This window comes from Bactrocera oleae, chromosome 2, assembly GCF_042242935.1.
Source record: "Bactrocera oleae isolate idBacOlea1 chromosome 2, idBacOlea1, whole genome shotgun sequence".
In the NCBI taxonomy this organism is placed as follows: domain Eukaryota; kingdom Metazoa; phylum Arthropoda; class Insecta; order Diptera; family Tephritidae; genus Bactrocera; species Bactrocera oleae.
In genome coordinates this window covers 50455202-50474021 of record NC_091536.1, presented here as the reverse complement: position 1 = coordinate 50474021, position 18820 = coordinate 50455202, and the positions used below count along the sequence as shown (strand labels likewise).

The following is an 18820-nucleotide window of genomic DNA, read 5'->3' as shown; positions in this document are numbered from 1 at the left end:
CTTCACATACCATCACCAATATATGCGGTATAAAGTCAACTAGATGTTTGAAAATCCTGATATTAGATATATGGCGACCATGACAAGTTTTCATTCCATTTTGGTCACAAATAAAAACGCTCACTACATATGATTAAGATAACTCAAATATTGGCCGATCTTTCAATTAGGTTTACGGAGGCTAAGGGAATTATTGATCCGATTCAACATATTTTTAACATACAGACATACTACTATCTGGAAAAGTAGGAAGGCAACGTTCTGAGAAACGAACACGCAAATCTGACAGCCCGGGTATTGGGCAGAATAAATGCCAAAATTTTGTGAGAAGTGAAAATGCTATGAGATATCCAATGGCTACCGCGCCCACTCCCAACATAACGGTTAAGCTGAAAAGTGCGATAACTGGCTAAATAAACGCATCAGAAGCATTAAATTTCACATCCAGATGTTACAGAAGGGTTTCATGGGAGCGGGTATCAAAATTGGGAAAAGAAATTAAATTAAGAAAACCTAATAACTATTGTTAAGCACGTTATGTTGTAGCGATACATGCCGAGTGGTAGTACGCCACGGTAATCTCCAATTTGTTGATGCTAATTTGTTCAGAGGTTGTATCTTGATATTCTAAAGGCAAACTTAAAGCAAAGTGCTCAAAAATTGGCTTCGAAAATGTGTTTCATGTTCAACAGGATAACGATCCGAAACATACCGAACGTATAATTATATGACTTGCCAAAGCAATTACATACACCTCCACAATCTCTAAATCTCAATTCTATTGAGCACTAATTGGGATAAAAAGGATCCTTTTCGAAGAATGTAATAAAACTTCTTCAGAAGAATCGAAAAGGTATAATCTATGCCAAAGCATTTAGCATAAGTTTTAAAACGTAAAGGATACCCAACAAGTTATTAACCAGTGGTTTCTTTAACGGTTGTTTGGATCACCTAAAAATAATCGATATAGATATACATATGTATATATAAATGATCAGGATGACGAGATGAGTTGAAATCCGAGTGACTGTCTGACAATCGAAAACATGTAAAGTGCCTATTGAAATTTGGGGAGAATATTTATATGGTGACACATGCCCTTGTGCCAAAAATGGGTCAAATCGAGTCAATACTTCCCTTAGCCCCGATATACATAATATAAAAATTTTCAAATTTCTTGTTGGCTTTATACCGCATTATTCGGTCAATATATAAGAAATCTTAATCAAATTTAGAGAACCCTGTTTCTAATAACAGTGTATCCTCTTGCCTACAATGGATGCAATAAGGCAATACTTCCCTTGGTTCCTCTATACCCAATATACGGATTTGCAAACATCTTCTTGACTTTACACCTTATAGGTATATCTATATATATATATATATAAATTGGTCAATCTGTGAAATTTCTTATCTCTAGTAATGATATGTTCAATTACCGAAACTGGATAAAATTGGGTTAAAAAAATTTCTAGCCCCCCATATATATAAAAAAAAAACAAAATTTCAACTTCCGGTTAGCATTATATCGTATATATCGGTCAATGTCAATTAAATAAAAGTATAATATTGGATACAGCTTGATGCCGAAGATTTGCGTCATCGATCTACGAACCACCCCAAATCCCGTATACCACATAAAAGTACCACATATGAGGTAGCATACACTAAATTTTCTTCGAAAATTTGTATCACCTAAAACTATTCGGGTTAGATATAGGGTTATACAAGTATCATCATATATTATATATAAAAATCTCCTGTCACGGTGTTTGTTGCCTCCGAAACGGCTAGACTGATTTTGATGAAATTTAGTGTGCTTATCGGGTGGGTCTGATAATAGGCCAACATCGCGTCACGCGGAAGTTCTTTATATTAGATATATGAGGGCTACAAGAACTATTGATTCGATTCAACCCATTTTTGAAACAAAGACATACTATTATCGATAGTTTCATTTATTTATTCTATTATATGAATTTCAATTATATATCTTACACAATGGCCGATATTTACAGTGAAAAGTCAACTATAGGTACTGGGGTCCACATATTCAGTACCTAGGGGCTTGAACAGTTTTGCTTCGATTTAGAGAATTTTTGGTCACAAAGTGGCATACTTTAAACGTATTATTCACGCAAAGTTTTACGCCGATATAATCATTGTTGCTTGATTTGCATAGTGGAAAGAGAAAGAATCAAGTGGAATTTAAAATGGTGTCATATGTAAAATAGGCGTGGTTGTAATCCGATTTCGCCCATTTTCGCACCATAACATAGTAATATAAAAAGAATGTTATGTACCAAATTTGGTTGAAATCGGTTAAAAAGATCCCAAGATATGGGTTTTCACCTAAAAGTGGACGGTGCCACGCCCACTATCTAATTTTGAACGCGGTTCCTATAAAGTGATCTCATACCATCCCTGAGATGAAATTTAAGGTCTCTGGCGTGTTTAGTGCTTGATTTATCGCGCTTTTAGTAGTTTTTAACAGTACCGTTACATGGGGAGTGGGCGGGGTTGTCACCCGATTTCACCCATTTTCACACCGTAGGTAGAGGTGCTAAAAACATTTGCTTCCAGTGAATTTTGTTAATATAGCTTTAGTAGTTTAGGAGATATGCACATTAAACCTTTTAGGGACGGAATCACGCCCACTTAATAAAAAAATTTTACCGATGCCCCTCCCTAATGTGATCTCGTGTACCAAATAACAGTCTTGTATCTTATTGCGGAGCTTAGTTATGACAATTTATTTGTTTTTGATTAATGGCGTTTTGTGGGCGTGGCAGTGGTCCGATTACGCTCATCTGCAATACCAACCGTCTTACTGTACCAAGAAACATGTGTACCAAGTTTCATAAATATATCTCAATTTTTACTCAAGTTTCAGCTTGCACTGACGGACAGACGGACGGACGGACAGACAGTCACCCGGATTTCAACTCGTCTCTTCATTCTGATCATTTATATATACATAACCCTATATCTAACTCGATTAGTTTTAGGTGATACAAACAACCGTTAGGTGAACAAAACTATTATACTCTGTAGCAACATGTTGGGAAAGTATAAAAATGTTGCGAAATTAAATTTGGTATTTTATTAAGTTAAATTATACGTCATAGACACATTTAGTTTCAGTACCATGTTCTACTTCGCGTTAGCTAAGATTATAATAAAATCATCTTCAAATGAGATATATGTGACATAATCGCAACGAAAAAGGCTTAATTAATATATTGAGTTAATGCGAAAACGTCAACCAGAGGATTGGAATTATTTATTTTAGGGATATGAGGTTTAAACCAAGACCTAGACCAACTCCATTAATATTTCATAATCTCATTATTAGGTCACACAATTTCACCAACCTAAACGGTTTAAAGCCATTTGGAAAGTCGGTAATTACTGTACAAGGTATATTGGAGGCAGAGAAAGGTATATGGGGACTACGGGACTTCCCGGCTCAACACAATTTTCGACATATAGTCACACTATTATAAGTACAGAACTCTCTCTAAATTTCAATTATATATCTCACACATACACATATATTTTCAGTAAAAAGTTAGCGATCGACACTAGGGTACATATTTTCAGTATCTGCGATCTTGAACAGTTATGATTCAATTTGACAATTTTCAGACTTGAGATGGCATATCTTAAAGGGCACTATTTGTGCAAAGTTTTATATACCGATATATTCATTGGTGCTTGACTTGTCTACTGGAAAGTGAAAAAATCAGTTTTAATATAAATTGGTGTTATATGGGAAGTAGTAGAAGTCCGATTTCGACAATTTTCGCTCAGTAACATAAGTATGCCAAGATTATGTTACCTGTTTGGTTGAAATTGGTCAATTAGTCCCAATGAAATAGGTTTCCATCTAAAGGTGAGCGGTGCCACGCCCATTGTCAAATTTTGACATTGCCTCCTATAAAGTTCGATCCTACAATATTATGTGTAAAATTGAATGTCTGTAACGCATTAAGTTATTGATTAACGCACTTTTAGTAACATATTTTAATTTGGGTCTTAGTTATAGCAATTTATAAGTTTTCGAATATTGGCCTTTTAGGGGCTTGTCAGTTGTTTGATTAACCATCTACCGAACTTCTTATGGTGCGAAGAAATTCGTGTACCAAGTTTCATCAAGATATCTAAATTTTTACTCATGTTACAGCTTGCATGAACGGAAAGACAGTCAATCGGATTTCAACTCGTCTTTTTATTCCGATTATTAATATATATATATAACTCTATTCTATGTCGATTCGTTTTTGGAGATACAAATAACCGTTAGGTGAAAAAACTATTATACTCTGTAGCAACATGTTGCAAGAGTATAAAAATGTTGTGAAAGAATTCATCATTCATTGCTCGACGAAATCGTAAATGGACGATAATCAAATTTGGTATGTAATTAAATTTGTTATGTTATGACTAGCGAAAATCATCCTCAAATAAGAAAAATCTGACAAAAACTCAAAATTTAATATTTTACGGTGATGTTCAACGTCAACCAGAGGACCGGAATTCATTACATTAGGGATATGAGGTTTGGATCAAGTTCAAGTTAAACCAATTCCATTCATATTAAGCGCTAAATCACATTATTTTTAAGAAAACTTGTCCACTTAATTTCACTAAAATATCACACATTTTGACCAACCTGAACGATTTAAAGACAGATTAGAAGTCGAAAATCACTATATAGGGTATATAGGGGACAGAAAAGATATGGCTTAATTGCAAAAACATTCGACATTATATGACAGGTATACTTGAAAACATAATAATTCGTTGAACAATTTCAAATATTTTCGGCATTAAAGTAGAGTATATCCAATATTATACGTTCAGTTGATTTAGCTAAGATATCTTACATATTGATCAATATATATAGAATAAAGTCAACCGGTCTGAAAATCTCGGCATTTCTACATATATAATTAAAGTACTTCACATACCATCACCAATATATGCGGTATAAAGTCAACTAGATGTTTGAAAATCCTGATATTAGATATATGGCGACCATGACAAGTTTTCATTCCATTTTGGTCACAAATAAAAACGCTCACTACATATGATTAAGATAACTCAAATATTGGCCGATCTTTCAATTAGGTTTACGGAGGCTAAGGGAATTATTGATCCGATTCAACATATTTTTAACATACAGACATACTACTATCTGGAAAAGTAGGAAGGCAACGTTCTGAGAAACGAACACGCAAATCTGACAGCCCGGGTATTGGGCAGAATAAATGCCAAAATTTTGTGAGAAGTGAAAATGCTATGAGATATCCAATGGCTACCGCGCCCACTCCCAACATAACGGTTAAGCTGAAAAGTGCGATAACTGGCTGAATAAACGCATCAGAAGCATTAAATTTCACATCCAGATGTTACAGAAGGGTTTCATGGGAGCGGGTATCAAAATTGGGAAAAGAAATTAAATTAAGAAAACCTAATAACTATTGTTAAGCACGTTATGTTGTAGCGATACATGCCGAGTGGTAGTACGCCACGGTAATCTCCAATTTGTTGATGCTAATTTGTTCAGAGGTTGTATCTTGATATTCTAAAGGCAAACTTAAAGCAAAGTGCTCAAAAATTGGCTTCGAAAATGTGTTTCATGTTCAACAGGATAACGATCCGAAACATACCGAACGTATAATTATATGACTTGCCAAAGCAATTACATACACCTCCACAATCTCTAAATCTCAATTCTATTGAGCACTAATTGGGATAAAAAGGATCCTTTTCGAAGAATGTAATAAAACTTCTTCAGAAGAATCGAAAAGGTATAATCTATGCCAAAGCATTTAGCATAAGTTTTAAAACGTAAAGGATACCCAACAAGTTATTAACCAGTGGTTTCTTTAACGGTTGTTTGGATCACCTAAAAATAATCGAGATAGATATACATATGTATATATAAATGATCAGGATGACGAGATGAGTTGAAATCCGAGTGACTGTCTGACAATCGAAAACATGTAAAGTGCCTATTGAAATTCGGGGAGAATATTTATATGGTGACACATGCCCTTGTGCCAAAAATGGGTCAAATCGAGTCAATACTTCCCTTAGCCCCGATATACATAATATAAAAATTTTCAAATTTCTTGTTGGCTTTATACCGCATTATTCGGTCAATATATAAGAAATCTTAATCAAATTTAGAGAACCCTGTTTCTAATAACAGTGTATCCTCTTGCCTACAATGGATGCAATAAGGCAATACTTCCCTTGGTTCCTCTATACCCAATATACGGATTTGCAAACATCTTCTTGACTTTACACCTTATAGGTATATCTATATATATATATATATAAATTGGTCAATCTGTGAAATTTCTTATCTCTAGTAATGATATGTTCAATTACCGAAACTGGATAAAATTGGGTTAAAAAAATTTCTAGCCCCCCATATATATAAAAAAAAAACAAAATTTCAACTTCCGGTTAGCATTATATCGTATATATCGGTCAATGTCAATTAAATAAAAGTATAATATTGGATACAGCTTGATGCCGAAGATTTGCGTCATCGATCTACGAACCACCCCAAATCCCGTATACCACATAAAAGTACCACATATGAGGTAGCATATACTAAATTTTCTTCGAAAATTTGTATCACCTAAAACTATTCGGGTTAGATATAGGGTTATACAAGTATCATCATATATTATATATAAAAATCTCCTGTCACGGTGTTTGTTGCCTCCGAAACGGCTAGACTGATTTTGATGAAATTTAGTGTGCTTATCGGGTGGGTCTGATAATAGGCCAACATCTATTTTTAATACCCCTAAATGTATAGGGTGGTTCACCCCAAATATTATTATTTTTTTCTTATTTGGACCAAATTTTTTGTTTTTAGTTTTACATAATTCAGCAGTGAAAAATACATAACATTATAAACTTTCAATTATACGATCAACCCCTGATTTTTAATTGCAATTATTATATTATTTCGTTCCATCCACAGATCCGTTGCATCATCTGGCATTCAGCATTTAAGATGTCATTAAACTTTAAAATAACCCAGCTGCAGTGTGCAACATAAAAAAACAATCGCCCATGGCTACAGTGTTGAAACAGCACAAAATTATCACAACTTACATCTATTTTGCCTCTATGGCACAAACATTCGCGTGGGGCATTGGATATTATCATCGTACGTACGTAATGTTGAAAGAGTACAACTGATAGTGAACATGTGCGTTCATATGCTTCAAGATCCATCTGTCGAAAATTTTTCAGAACAACTTAGATATTAGCAATAGAAAAGTTGCTATACATCAATATACTGGATACATAAAATTACCGATTGATTTCTGCGTAATCATCAATTCTCAAAATACTCTCATCGACATTATATAATATTTCCCAGTGTACACACAAAATATAAAAATCGTAATAACAGAAATGGAAATTTTCGGTTGGCTTTATGCCATACATATTGGTCAATTTGTAAGATATCTTAGCCATAAGTAATAAATATTGCTTATTTTTTGTTGTGCTACATTTTTCGAATGACTTCTGTTCGTAGTACCTTTTTATCATCAGGTTAGGCTTGAACTTCATGCGCCAGTTTTATTAATTCGTTTAATATAACATTTAGCATTATTGACTGATATATATAATATGCAATGTAAATTAAAGCGAAGTGACAAACTTTAAATTTTATTATGGAACCAGCTAACCCGACAAACGTTGTTTTGCCATATATGTTATTTTTAAGAAATATTTTTAAAAACAACTATCACAACAAGTGTGTGGTAACCTTCCACAGGGTTAAGTTATGCTTGTGGTAATTTTGTGTATCCAGTATTTTCATACACAGCTGCCTTTTCATTGCAAATATCTAACAATTGTTATGAGAAAGTTTGGCAGGATCTTGAAGGAAGTTGGACGTGGAATAACGGGAAGTGTCTGTCTGAAATCAACTGAAAGTATTGAGTTTGTTGTTGTTTTTATATCTTTTAATATCCTTCCATTGCCCCAAGCGAATGTTACACTTACACTTAGGAGTATAAAAAATAATTGTTGAACAATTCTCAGACCTACACGTTCATCACACCAAATTTCATCAAAATCGGTCCAGCCTTTTCGAAGGAGTTTGCAACAAACACCGTGATACGAGAGTTTTATATTAAATTAGATAATCTGGTGGGATTCAATATGATATTAGAGTGGAGGTAGGCGTGGTTGTGTCCGGTTTTCAAAAGATTTGGGACGGGGAAAATTTTAACATGATCTCAATAATATTAAGATTTTATGTAGATGTATTCCCCTTAAATAATTTATATCCAATTATAAAACAAAAATAATGTATTTTCTTACGGCTATAAAAAAGACTAAGGTAATAAAGCATTATTTTACTATTTTTTCCCAAAACAAAGTCAAGTCAGTATATACAGTCAATCCCGGTTAAGTGCCACAAGCAAAGATGCAGCTTTTTGGTGTTTTTAAGATGGAATGGCACTTAAAAGAATCCCGCTTAAGTACAATATGGTACTACGTTCGGTTTGGTAAAAACATTCATTAAAAATATAAGGATGTAACTTTTTTTATACGGTTTAAATTAATAAAAACAGAAATATGCAGTCCTTTAGCAATATTAAATATTAATTAAAAAGACAAAGGATTAAAAACCAAAATTTAGCATTATACTTAATGCAATATAAAATCATATTTTTTACAAACCAAATTTTGATTAACACAGGGACACGTTTCATGTGTTTGTAGGCGTGAGATGCAGTAAGACACAGGCAGAGGGATTGGCACTTGAGCGGGATTGACTGTAACCAGCAGTGTATGCATAGTTTCCTTGCGAACATATATAATACAAAACCAATTGAAAATGCATAAGAGATTTAAATTTCTGCTTGTTATGGCAAGGGAGCGAAGCCATGAACTTATGTAAAATATTACCAATATATTACCTTCCAATCCATCACAAATCAAGCATTTAAGGCGGGCAGCAGCACAGCATTTAAACCAACTGCAATAATTTGGACATTTCAATCGAATACTCTAAAATAAAATAATAATCAATTAAATAACTGAAATAGATGTAACCCATTATCTACCAATAAAAGGTTGATCCGTCGACGTATCTGCCGCTTATGCACATTAGATTCTGCAATCCTTCGCATTACTTCGCGAACAGTTTTTCGCTTTCTAAGCAAGCTATTGTATAAATATAATATGCGTTGCTTCTCGCATTTACCATAGAAGTAACTGCAAATAATTCGTCTCATGCGCATAAAGTAGTGGCATTTATATATAAGAACAATAATTATAATATTTGTCGCAGCTAACTTCAAATAAAATCTGCAAAATAGGATACATTAAAAATATCGTTTCAAAATTATATTAACCTGACGACCTTTTCGGCAATATGTGGGGATTTGGTAAGCAAGACTCATTAGTAAGATACGTGGAAATTTTTTCGTGAATATTAAAATTTTTTAGAGTTGTACGAAGTATTCTTGCCATAAGTCCCGAGCCTTTGACCTTCGTGTTAGAAATGCAATATTTAAGTTAATATAATTAAAAATTTACTTATCTGCAAATATCTAAATTAACGTAATAGCGATAAAGATTTTTGCAAGCTGTAGTAAAACATACATATTTATTATACCCAGCTTTGACTATGGAATAATTTTTATACACGGTTCACAAAATAATATTTTCATAATAACCAGAACAGATATGCTATATATATTTTTAATAACATAACTAGGTTCGATACCAGCTCCGACCAACCTCATACCGGGTTTCCAATAGCGGTCTCGATAGTTACTGACAAACCTCCAAGTGTATTTCGGTTTTAAAAACATTCAAAAATCCATAAGTCGGTTAAAAGCGGACGCTGAACACTTCCAAGACCATTCACAAATCAAACAAGTAAGGAAGGGCTAACTTCCGGTGTCACCGAACATTTTATACTTGTACTTGCAAGAATTAAAGCCCGGGAAATTGATTAGGTGCTGGCAAGATTTTGTATTAAATAATGTTGCGAAAAATTCAATATTTATTATCGTCAACCAGTGGATCGGAATTCATTATGTTCAGTGGTAAACTACATAATTTTCGAGCAAACTTGTCCACTTAATTTCATTAAAATATCACATTTTGACCAACTTAAACGGTTTAAAATCAGGTGGAAAGACGGTAATCATTATATGGGGTATGTTGGATGCCGCGAAAGGAACTGACTGATTGCATTAATAAATTCGGCATAAAACTTGTTCGAAAAACGAAAAACATTATATGTAGTATATGGGAGTTGAGGGTTGTATTGATCAGATTTTACATATCTATTTTTGCCAACTTACTAATATAATGCTCCCGTCAACTCTCCATAAAACGGTTTTGATTAAAATTACTAGAAGTGCGATAAATCTATGAATAAATGCGTAAGAAACATAAAATCTTACATCCGAGGCTTTATTAGAGCCGCTGTCAAAATTGGACTTTGGGCGTAACACCGCCCACATTAAGTGAAAACCCATATCTCGGGACCTACTGAACCGATTTTAACCAAACTCGGTAGTTAACATTATTCTGTTATTTTTATGTTACAGTGAGAAAAGGGTGAAATTAGACTACAACCACGCCTATTTCCGATATAACCCAATTTTAAATTTTATCTGATCCTTTCACTTTCCAGTCAATAAAGCACAAATAAATATAACGGGATAAAACTTTGGATGAATAATGCCCTCAAAGTATGCCACCTTATGAACAAAAATTGCCCAAATCGAGCCAAAACTTTTCAATTCCACCGGTACCGAATATATGGATTAATAACGAATAGGTCGGTCAGTGCGTGAGTTATTTATTAATAAAATTGCTTTACAATGTTCTTGAGTATGCTTGAGAAATGCCAAAGATTAATGCAACAATCACAGACCTTTCTCTGCCGCCAATATATCTTGTATAGTGATTTCTAGCTGACTTTAAACCGTCAAAATTTCTGATATTTTAAAGAAGTTAAGTCGACAAGTTTTCTAAAAGTTATAAAATTATATTAACTGCTTAGCGCTGAATATGAATGGAGTTGGTCTAGAACATGGTCTAAACCTCATATCCTTGATGCCACGCCCACTAAACGCCATTGAACTAAAACATATAAACAGCCATAACTAAGCACGTAATTAAGGTACAAAACTGTAATTTAAGCGCAGTGGCACGCAGCGTGAATATTTCGCGACAAAAGCGAAGTCAATAGTGATCAGAAGTTCATATCGATACTTTAGTTTTTATGTGTGTCTTTAACATATTTACATATTACATATACTAACGTCGACAACGCCGCTGCTGTTGTTGTGCTGTATTTTTGTGTTCGGCTTTAATTTTTTTTTTACTTTTGTGTTGAAATTGTAATTTCAAATTCTGTTTTCTCCTGAACTGAAAAAACTTCAAATACAGATTTAATGAACCGGTTGCTTTTTAGCTCTAATCCTCTTATTAATGGGCAACGAAAACTTGGTTATAACCATAATATGAAAATTATTTGTAAAATTGTTATTCGCTTTCTAATCTAATATATAAAACTCTCGGGTAACGGTGTTTTTTGCCAAACTCCTCCCAAACGGCTAAACCGATTTTGATGAAATTTGGTGTGCTTATCTGGTAGGTCTGAGAATCGGCCAACATCTACTTTTTATACCTCTAAATGTTAGGGGTGGTCCAACCTAAATATTTATATATTTTTTCTTTTTTGGAAGAAATTTTTTGTTTATATTTTACATGATTCAGCATTGAAAAATACTTAGTATTCTAAATTTTCACCCCTATACGATCAACCCCTGATTTTTAATCGCAATTTTTATATTATACCGTTCCATCCACTGATCCACAAAATGGCAATCGAATATAATACCATAATTCAAATGCAACCATTCTAGTCTACTATTGTATAGGATGAAAACACTCTATACAGTGTTCGCCCATTTTTTTTGCTCTAATTTGTGTGTCGATAGTAGCAGTGACTGTTATACGTATCAGTATACCCTTAACAGGGTATATTAAGTTTGCCACGAAGTTTGTAACACCCAGAAGGAAACGTCGGAGACCCTATAAAATATATACATAAATGATCAGCATGTTGAGTGGTGTTGACTTAGCCATTTCCGTCTGTCTGTCTGTATATACCATATACGAACTAGTCCCTCAGTTTTTAAGCTATCGATCTGAAATTTTGCACCTGTACTTTCCTCACTATGAAGCCTAACATATAACTGCCATACAAACTGAACAATTAGGTTCAAGTGATTGTATGCGAAATTTTTTTATTTGACGAAGTATCTTCACGAAATTTGGCATTGATCATTATTTAAGGGATAAATAGAATCACCTAATAACTTTTTTTATCGGGTCATTATAGTATATAGCTGCAATATTAAATGAACGATCGGAATAAAGTGCTTGCATGGAAAGGCTTTAAATTTGACTAGATATCTTTACGAAATTCGCCATGAGTTATTCCTAAGGGCAATAATGTAATCTCCAAAGAAATAGTTCAGATCAGATCACTATAGCATATAGCTGTCATATAAACTGAACGATCGGAATCAAGTTCTTGTAACGAGCCTTTTGTATTTGTAAAGGGTATTATAGCTGCGGTGCAACCGAAGTTAACAATTTTTCTTGTTTTAATTTTCCATTGCAACTCTCAAGTTAATTTTATTCTCATAGTATTTCTTAGTGCTAAAAATATCAATATCGCAGACATTGACATTGACAATCGTTGAATGGTACCATATTCGCCTCTGTTGAGTAAAACATTCAATACTTATATAGTTATGTTTATGCCGAGTCGAACTAATGATCCGTTCCCTTTTTGACTGTGTTGCCGTTGACAAATTGATTAAAATAACACCGTTGGAAAGAAGAATACATTTCATCCCTGTTCTTTATAAGATGCAAATACATATGTATTCGTATATTGGATAATTGTGTATCGTTTACGGCGGATTTCTGGTTGCGATTTTTTCCACTTTTAATTAGGTTTGGACTTTGCGTGTTGCAACGCGGAATTCTGTTACAATTACATTTTTAATGCATATTAAATTTTAGGAAGTGTTTGTTAAAAAAAAGCACATTGAAGTGGAAATAACCTTTGATATCATTCGTTTTATTTTGGTGAGTTAGACATTTTCAGATTAATTTGTGTGATAGTTAATATTATTCAAAAAAATTTCCAAAGTTCAATTAAATGTAGTTGGTTGAATCGACAATATCAACAACAACCACGAAATAAGGAGTAATTGAATTTTTTTACTTTTAACGAAAATTTAATTCACAACGAAATATTAGTATATTATTGTAGTATTTTATAGGTAAATTTTACGTACACTGTTTGTCACTAATCAATAAATACATGCGCGCGCACTGCTTTATATGAAAGTATGTATATACAAATATACGTATGACATCGCAAATTAGTAATGCATATACAAATTTACATACATATGTATCGATATGCGTACAAATGTACGTATGTTAGCTGTTGGGTCACCGATTGAGAACCAATGCATTATACGGTCATATGCTCTATATATTTTTGCTATTTCTTGCTCTCTACTTATTTGCCTAATATTCAAGGGCAAGCATTAGAAGTCAGTCACCTCAATGCAGTTAATAATTGTATTTGCATTGTGTACATACTTACATATTATATTTATTGCTTTCTTGCGCTTGCTTTGTACACTTATGCTACCGCTATGTTTTCGTCCACGCAATTATATGAATATTTGTTTTGCACATTAGCTAGTCCCATTTAACATGTACTAAGCTTAATATGTAAGCAGCCTCTTACAATGCTGCGTTCCCATTTTTTTATTTCTCTTTTATGTACTTGGATTATTCTATGAACTGTTTTTATATAACTTACATACTTATGTATATATGCACTAATAGAAAACGAAACTATGTACTTAGCGGATTATGTATTGAACGGTATTGCAATATTGCTTAGAATATTATTTAAGGAGAAGAATTATGCGAATAAAGTTAGTCTCATAACTGACCACACATAGCATCATTACTCGGCCCTTTGTATTTTATCGCTGTTACAACTTCGCTTAAGATATTTCGCTTTTTCGATATTCACGCGGCTACAAAAAAAGCTTTGTAGCCCTACATTTTTTGGCGCCCAACGTGGGGCACGAGTGAGTTTTTTGTTATTTCGCAAATCATTTCGGAGTGTGGTCAGTATTAGACTGCATCGTTGGACATTATCGTAGCTGGACATTATCGTCATTGGACATTATCGTCATTGAAAATTACCGACATTGGACTTTGTCATCATTAAACTTAGTCACCGTTAGAAATCTTTACTAAACGCATTAAAAATATCGTCGACGCCAGCTTCCGACCAGGTGGAAAGGCTCTTTCAGCTGCGGAATACAAATGCCGTTTGGGCATCCTGGAGTCTTATTTTAAGCAGATTCTCTCAATTCAAACTGTCATCGACAGATTGGATGCTGATGATGGAGGACGTGCTGACCTGGAAGAACTTTACATCACAACTAAATTGATTATCCAATCGCAACTGGAAGAAGATAACAACGTTTCACTTTCGGACACAACTTGAGTGGTACAATCAAGTTCAAAACTTCCACCACTTAAGCTTCCTACGTTTGATGGCAAGTATTCGAATTATCAAAATTTTATCATTTCGTTCAAGCAAATAATTGATCGTGAATTTAATTTAACTAATATTGAAAAATTCAACCATTTGGGAAATTGTCTCCAAGGTCAAGCCTTAGAAACAGTAAATGCGTTTCAAGTGACAAATGAAAACTATCCGAAGGCGTTAGAACGGTTGAAGGTACGGTATGGTAACAAAACACTAATTTTTTTGGAAGGAATAAATTCGTTATTTGATTTACCAGCAGTTATGAAACCAAATGGCATTCAGCTAAGAAGTTTAATTGATAAAGCTTCAGCTATTTATGGTTCCTTGACATCGCTAGGTACCGACAGCCAAATATGGCAAGCTATGCTTATTCATTTAATTTTGCAGAAGTCTGATGAACAGACCAACAAAAAGTGGAAGGAGTCGCTAGATTTCAGAACGCTGCCATCATGGGAGAATTGCATCGCAGTTTTGGAGAGACACTGCCAATACCTGGAATCACTGGACAACACGCATGTTAGTACCTCGTCAACTCAAGGTTCTAACAAATATCCCTCTTCGAAATCAAGGAATCAACCAAGACGCTATACATTTTCCTGCTCCAACATATCGTGTAATTTCTGTTCCAGTAACAACCATCAGGTTTTTAATTGCGAACGCTTTAAGTCACTGAACATTACTCAACGTTTCGAACATGCAAAGAAAATTGGACTTTGCATCAATTGCTTATCAAAAGGACATCGAGTAACCAATTGTCCATCATCACACCGGTGCAAGGTTTGTGCACGACAACACCACAGTTTACTCCACCGCGGTTCTACTCCAGTCCTACAAACACCTACTCAGGTATTTACATCACAAGAGGCAGTCGCGCATACACACAGGAATAATTCATCGTTGGATAACGTCATCCTTGCAACAGCAAACATTTTCGTTCGTGATGCATCGGGGAGCTACAGATTGGGTACAGCACTGCTAGATTCCTGTTCACAGGTAAATTTTATCACAGATGATTTTTCGCAAAAGTTGCTTCTGCCAAGAAGTAAGCAAATCATACGGATTCAAAGCTTCGGTTCATCGTCAACAAATATTAAATTCAAAACCCCAACTAATATCAAGTCGCAAGTCACTGGTTTCGAACTTCCATTGACTTTTTTCATAACATCGCACATTGCTTATCAACCAGAACCTGAAATCAATATTTCAACTGAATCTAATTTACCAATCTTGCAAAAAACACTATTAGGCTGGATTGTTTCGGGACGCTATAAGACGGGCAGTAACAACATATCCAACCCATCTTGTTTATTTTTAGCCAATGAATCTTTAGATGCCAAATTGGAAAAGTTGTGAAAATTGGAAGAAATCACTACCATACCAGAGCCTTGGACTCGCGAACAACAAAGTTGCGATCACATATACAATTCAACTGTGTCAAGAAGACCTTGCGGCAGAATAGTTGTCAAATTACCTTTCAAGGACTATCCGACATATTTGGGCGAGTCATATACAACGGCATTGAGACGATTTAATGCACAAGAACGTCGATTAGCCAAATCACCACAATTGAAAGAACAATACGTTGAATTTATGAGCGACTACGAGAGTTTGGGTCATATGAGTGTTGTAAAAAATCCAAATCTCAGCGAACCGCATTATTATATACCACATCATTGTGTGCTAAAACCAACAAGTACAACAACAAAGCTTCGAGTTGTATTTGACGCTTCCTGTCGAACCACATCCCAAAAATCATTGAACGTTATTCAGATGGTTGGCCCTAAAATTCAATGCGAACTTTCTCTTCTTCTTATTCGTTTTCGATTCCACAGGTTTGCACTCACTGCCGACATAGTCAAGATGAATCGCCAAGTACTAATGCACGAAGATGATCAAAAGTTCCAGTATATTCTGTGGAGAAGTTCACCAACTGAAGATATTCGCACGTATCAACTAAATACTGTAACGCATGGAATGGCTGCTGCACCATATCTTGCTATACGGAGTTTGTTATATCTAGCTGAACAGCATTCAAAACAATTGTTAGCACAAATTACATTTTGGAATGTTGCCAAACAAAAGCGAATTTGTTGTGCATTACGTTAGTCATCTACATCGGAAACACTACCATGCAGGACGAAAGGCACTCGTAGCACTGATAAGACTTCAAATTTGGATAGTCAATGCGCGCGATTTAGCAAGACGTATCATCAGATCATGCACACATTGTATACGCTACAAGCCAAAGCTGATGAACCAAGTAATGGGACAGTTACCTGTCGAGCGTTTAACTCCATCTCGTCCTTTTGCGCGGTGCGGTATTGATTTCTGAGGACCAGTCAACGTATATTTGCGTATTCGAGGCAAAACACCTTTTAAAGCGTACATTGGGATCTTCGTTTGTCTAGCGACAAAGGCGGTTCACATCGAACTAGTATCGGATCTATCCACGGACGCATTCTTAGCGTCATTGAAGCGCATGATTGGAAGAAGAGGTCTACCCTCTGACATCTTTTGCGATAACGCAACAAATTTTGTGGGTCTTTGCAACAAACTAGCTGAATTAAAGTCATTTTTATTTAAAATCGAAAACAAAGATGCAATTGTAAAATATTGTGCTAATGAATTTATAAATTTCAATTTTATTCCTCCAAGAGCCCTTCATTTCGGCGGTATTTGGGAGGCAGCAGTCAAATCGGCTAAGGGTCATCTCAACCGCACCATCAAAAATGCAAGACTCACAGCTGAATAACTAACAATAGTCCTGGTTGAGATAAAAGCTGTATTAAATTCTCGTCCAATAACACCAATGTCATCGGATCCAAATGATTATGAAGTATTAACTCCGGGGCATTTTATTATTGGTAGTTTACTTAGGGCACTCCCAGCGTGGAGATTGTCAGCTAACATCAGTAACGTACAACGATGGAATCAGGTCACAAGCATTAAACAGATGTTTTGGAACAGGTGGTCAAATAAATACACAAACGAACTTTAAGTACGATCAAAGTGATTTACGGAGCGACCAAACATCAACAACAACTCAATGGTTATCATCCATGAAGACAACTTACCACCACAAAAATAGAATATTGGAAGAGTTATAAACTGTATTCCAGGAAAGGACTCTAAAGTGCGTGTGGTGGACATTCGAACAACGAAGGGAATCATTCGGCGACCAGTTCACAAGCTAGCCCTTCTACCTGTTTGAAATGCCTTTCAACTGGGCCGGGATGTTGGGTCACCGATTGAGAACCAATGCATTATACGGTCATATGTTCTATATATTTTTGCTATTTCTTGCTCTCTACTTATTTGCCTAATATTCAAGGGCAAGCATTAGAAGTCAGTCACCTCAATGCAGTTAATAATTGTATTTGCATTGTGTACATACTTACATATTTATTGCTAAAATATCTCGCTTTTTCGATATTCACGCGGCTACAAAAAAAGCTTTGTAGCCCTACATTAGCCAATAGAAAAAGTAAAAACCTGCTTGTACAAAAACAACAATTCTCTTACATAGTATGAGCAGCAGCAGAAATGAATATGGCAGCCAAATTGACAAATCCTAAACTTGTAGTAAATCTCACAAGAACATTTTCATTCATGAACGCTGGCGCACATGCAATAAGCTAGAAATCAGCGTTCATTTATTTTTTCGGCACATCTCGAATTTTATACCAACAACACAATGTTGGGACGCTTTGTCGTCGCGTCAGTCCTTCGACTCATTGGCTCTTTGACATGAAAGCAAAAAACGTGAACTTCGGTCATTGGTTGACCGAGATTTCACATGAAGTAGTGAGTGCACATATCTACATACATAAGACAAATTTACAAATATATGTGATTACACTCACATTAAGCATATCTTTAAATTTAATTCATGCATTCACAGGTTAATATTAAATTCATTGATATCAGTACAACTAAGAGTTAAGTTATCCTATATTCTACTTTACATTGTTATCCTAAGAGTTACACTACTGCTATCTCTCTTACATACATTAATTAAGCTAACATAATAATGTATTACACATTAAGAGCATCATCACCTGATGCTGATCACCGTTACCTAAATACGGATATAAGATATTAAATTCTAAGCTAAGCATGTCAGTTGGATTTTGGCTATCACGT

General features: G+C 34.7%; 1 protein-coding gene across 5 annotated transcripts in view; it reads right to left on the bottom strand.

Annotated features, from left to right (window-relative positions):
* Positions 1-18820, bottom strand: part of snky (ubiquitin protein ligase sneaky) — a 154857-nt gene that overhangs the window by 37833 nt on the left and 98204 nt on the right. For all 5 annotated transcript variants that reach the window (XM_070113131.1, XM_070113132.1, XM_070113133.1 and 2 more), the window contains 3 exons: positions 9416-9543; positions 9117-9360; positions 8970-9060 (listed from right to left, as the gene is read on the bottom strand). In XM_070113131.1, the coding sequence (XP_069969232.1) occupies positions 8970-9060; positions 9117-9360; positions 9416-9543 (463 nt within the window). The remainder of the gene's footprint in view (positions 1-8969; positions 9061-9116; positions 9361-9415; positions 9544-18820) is intronic.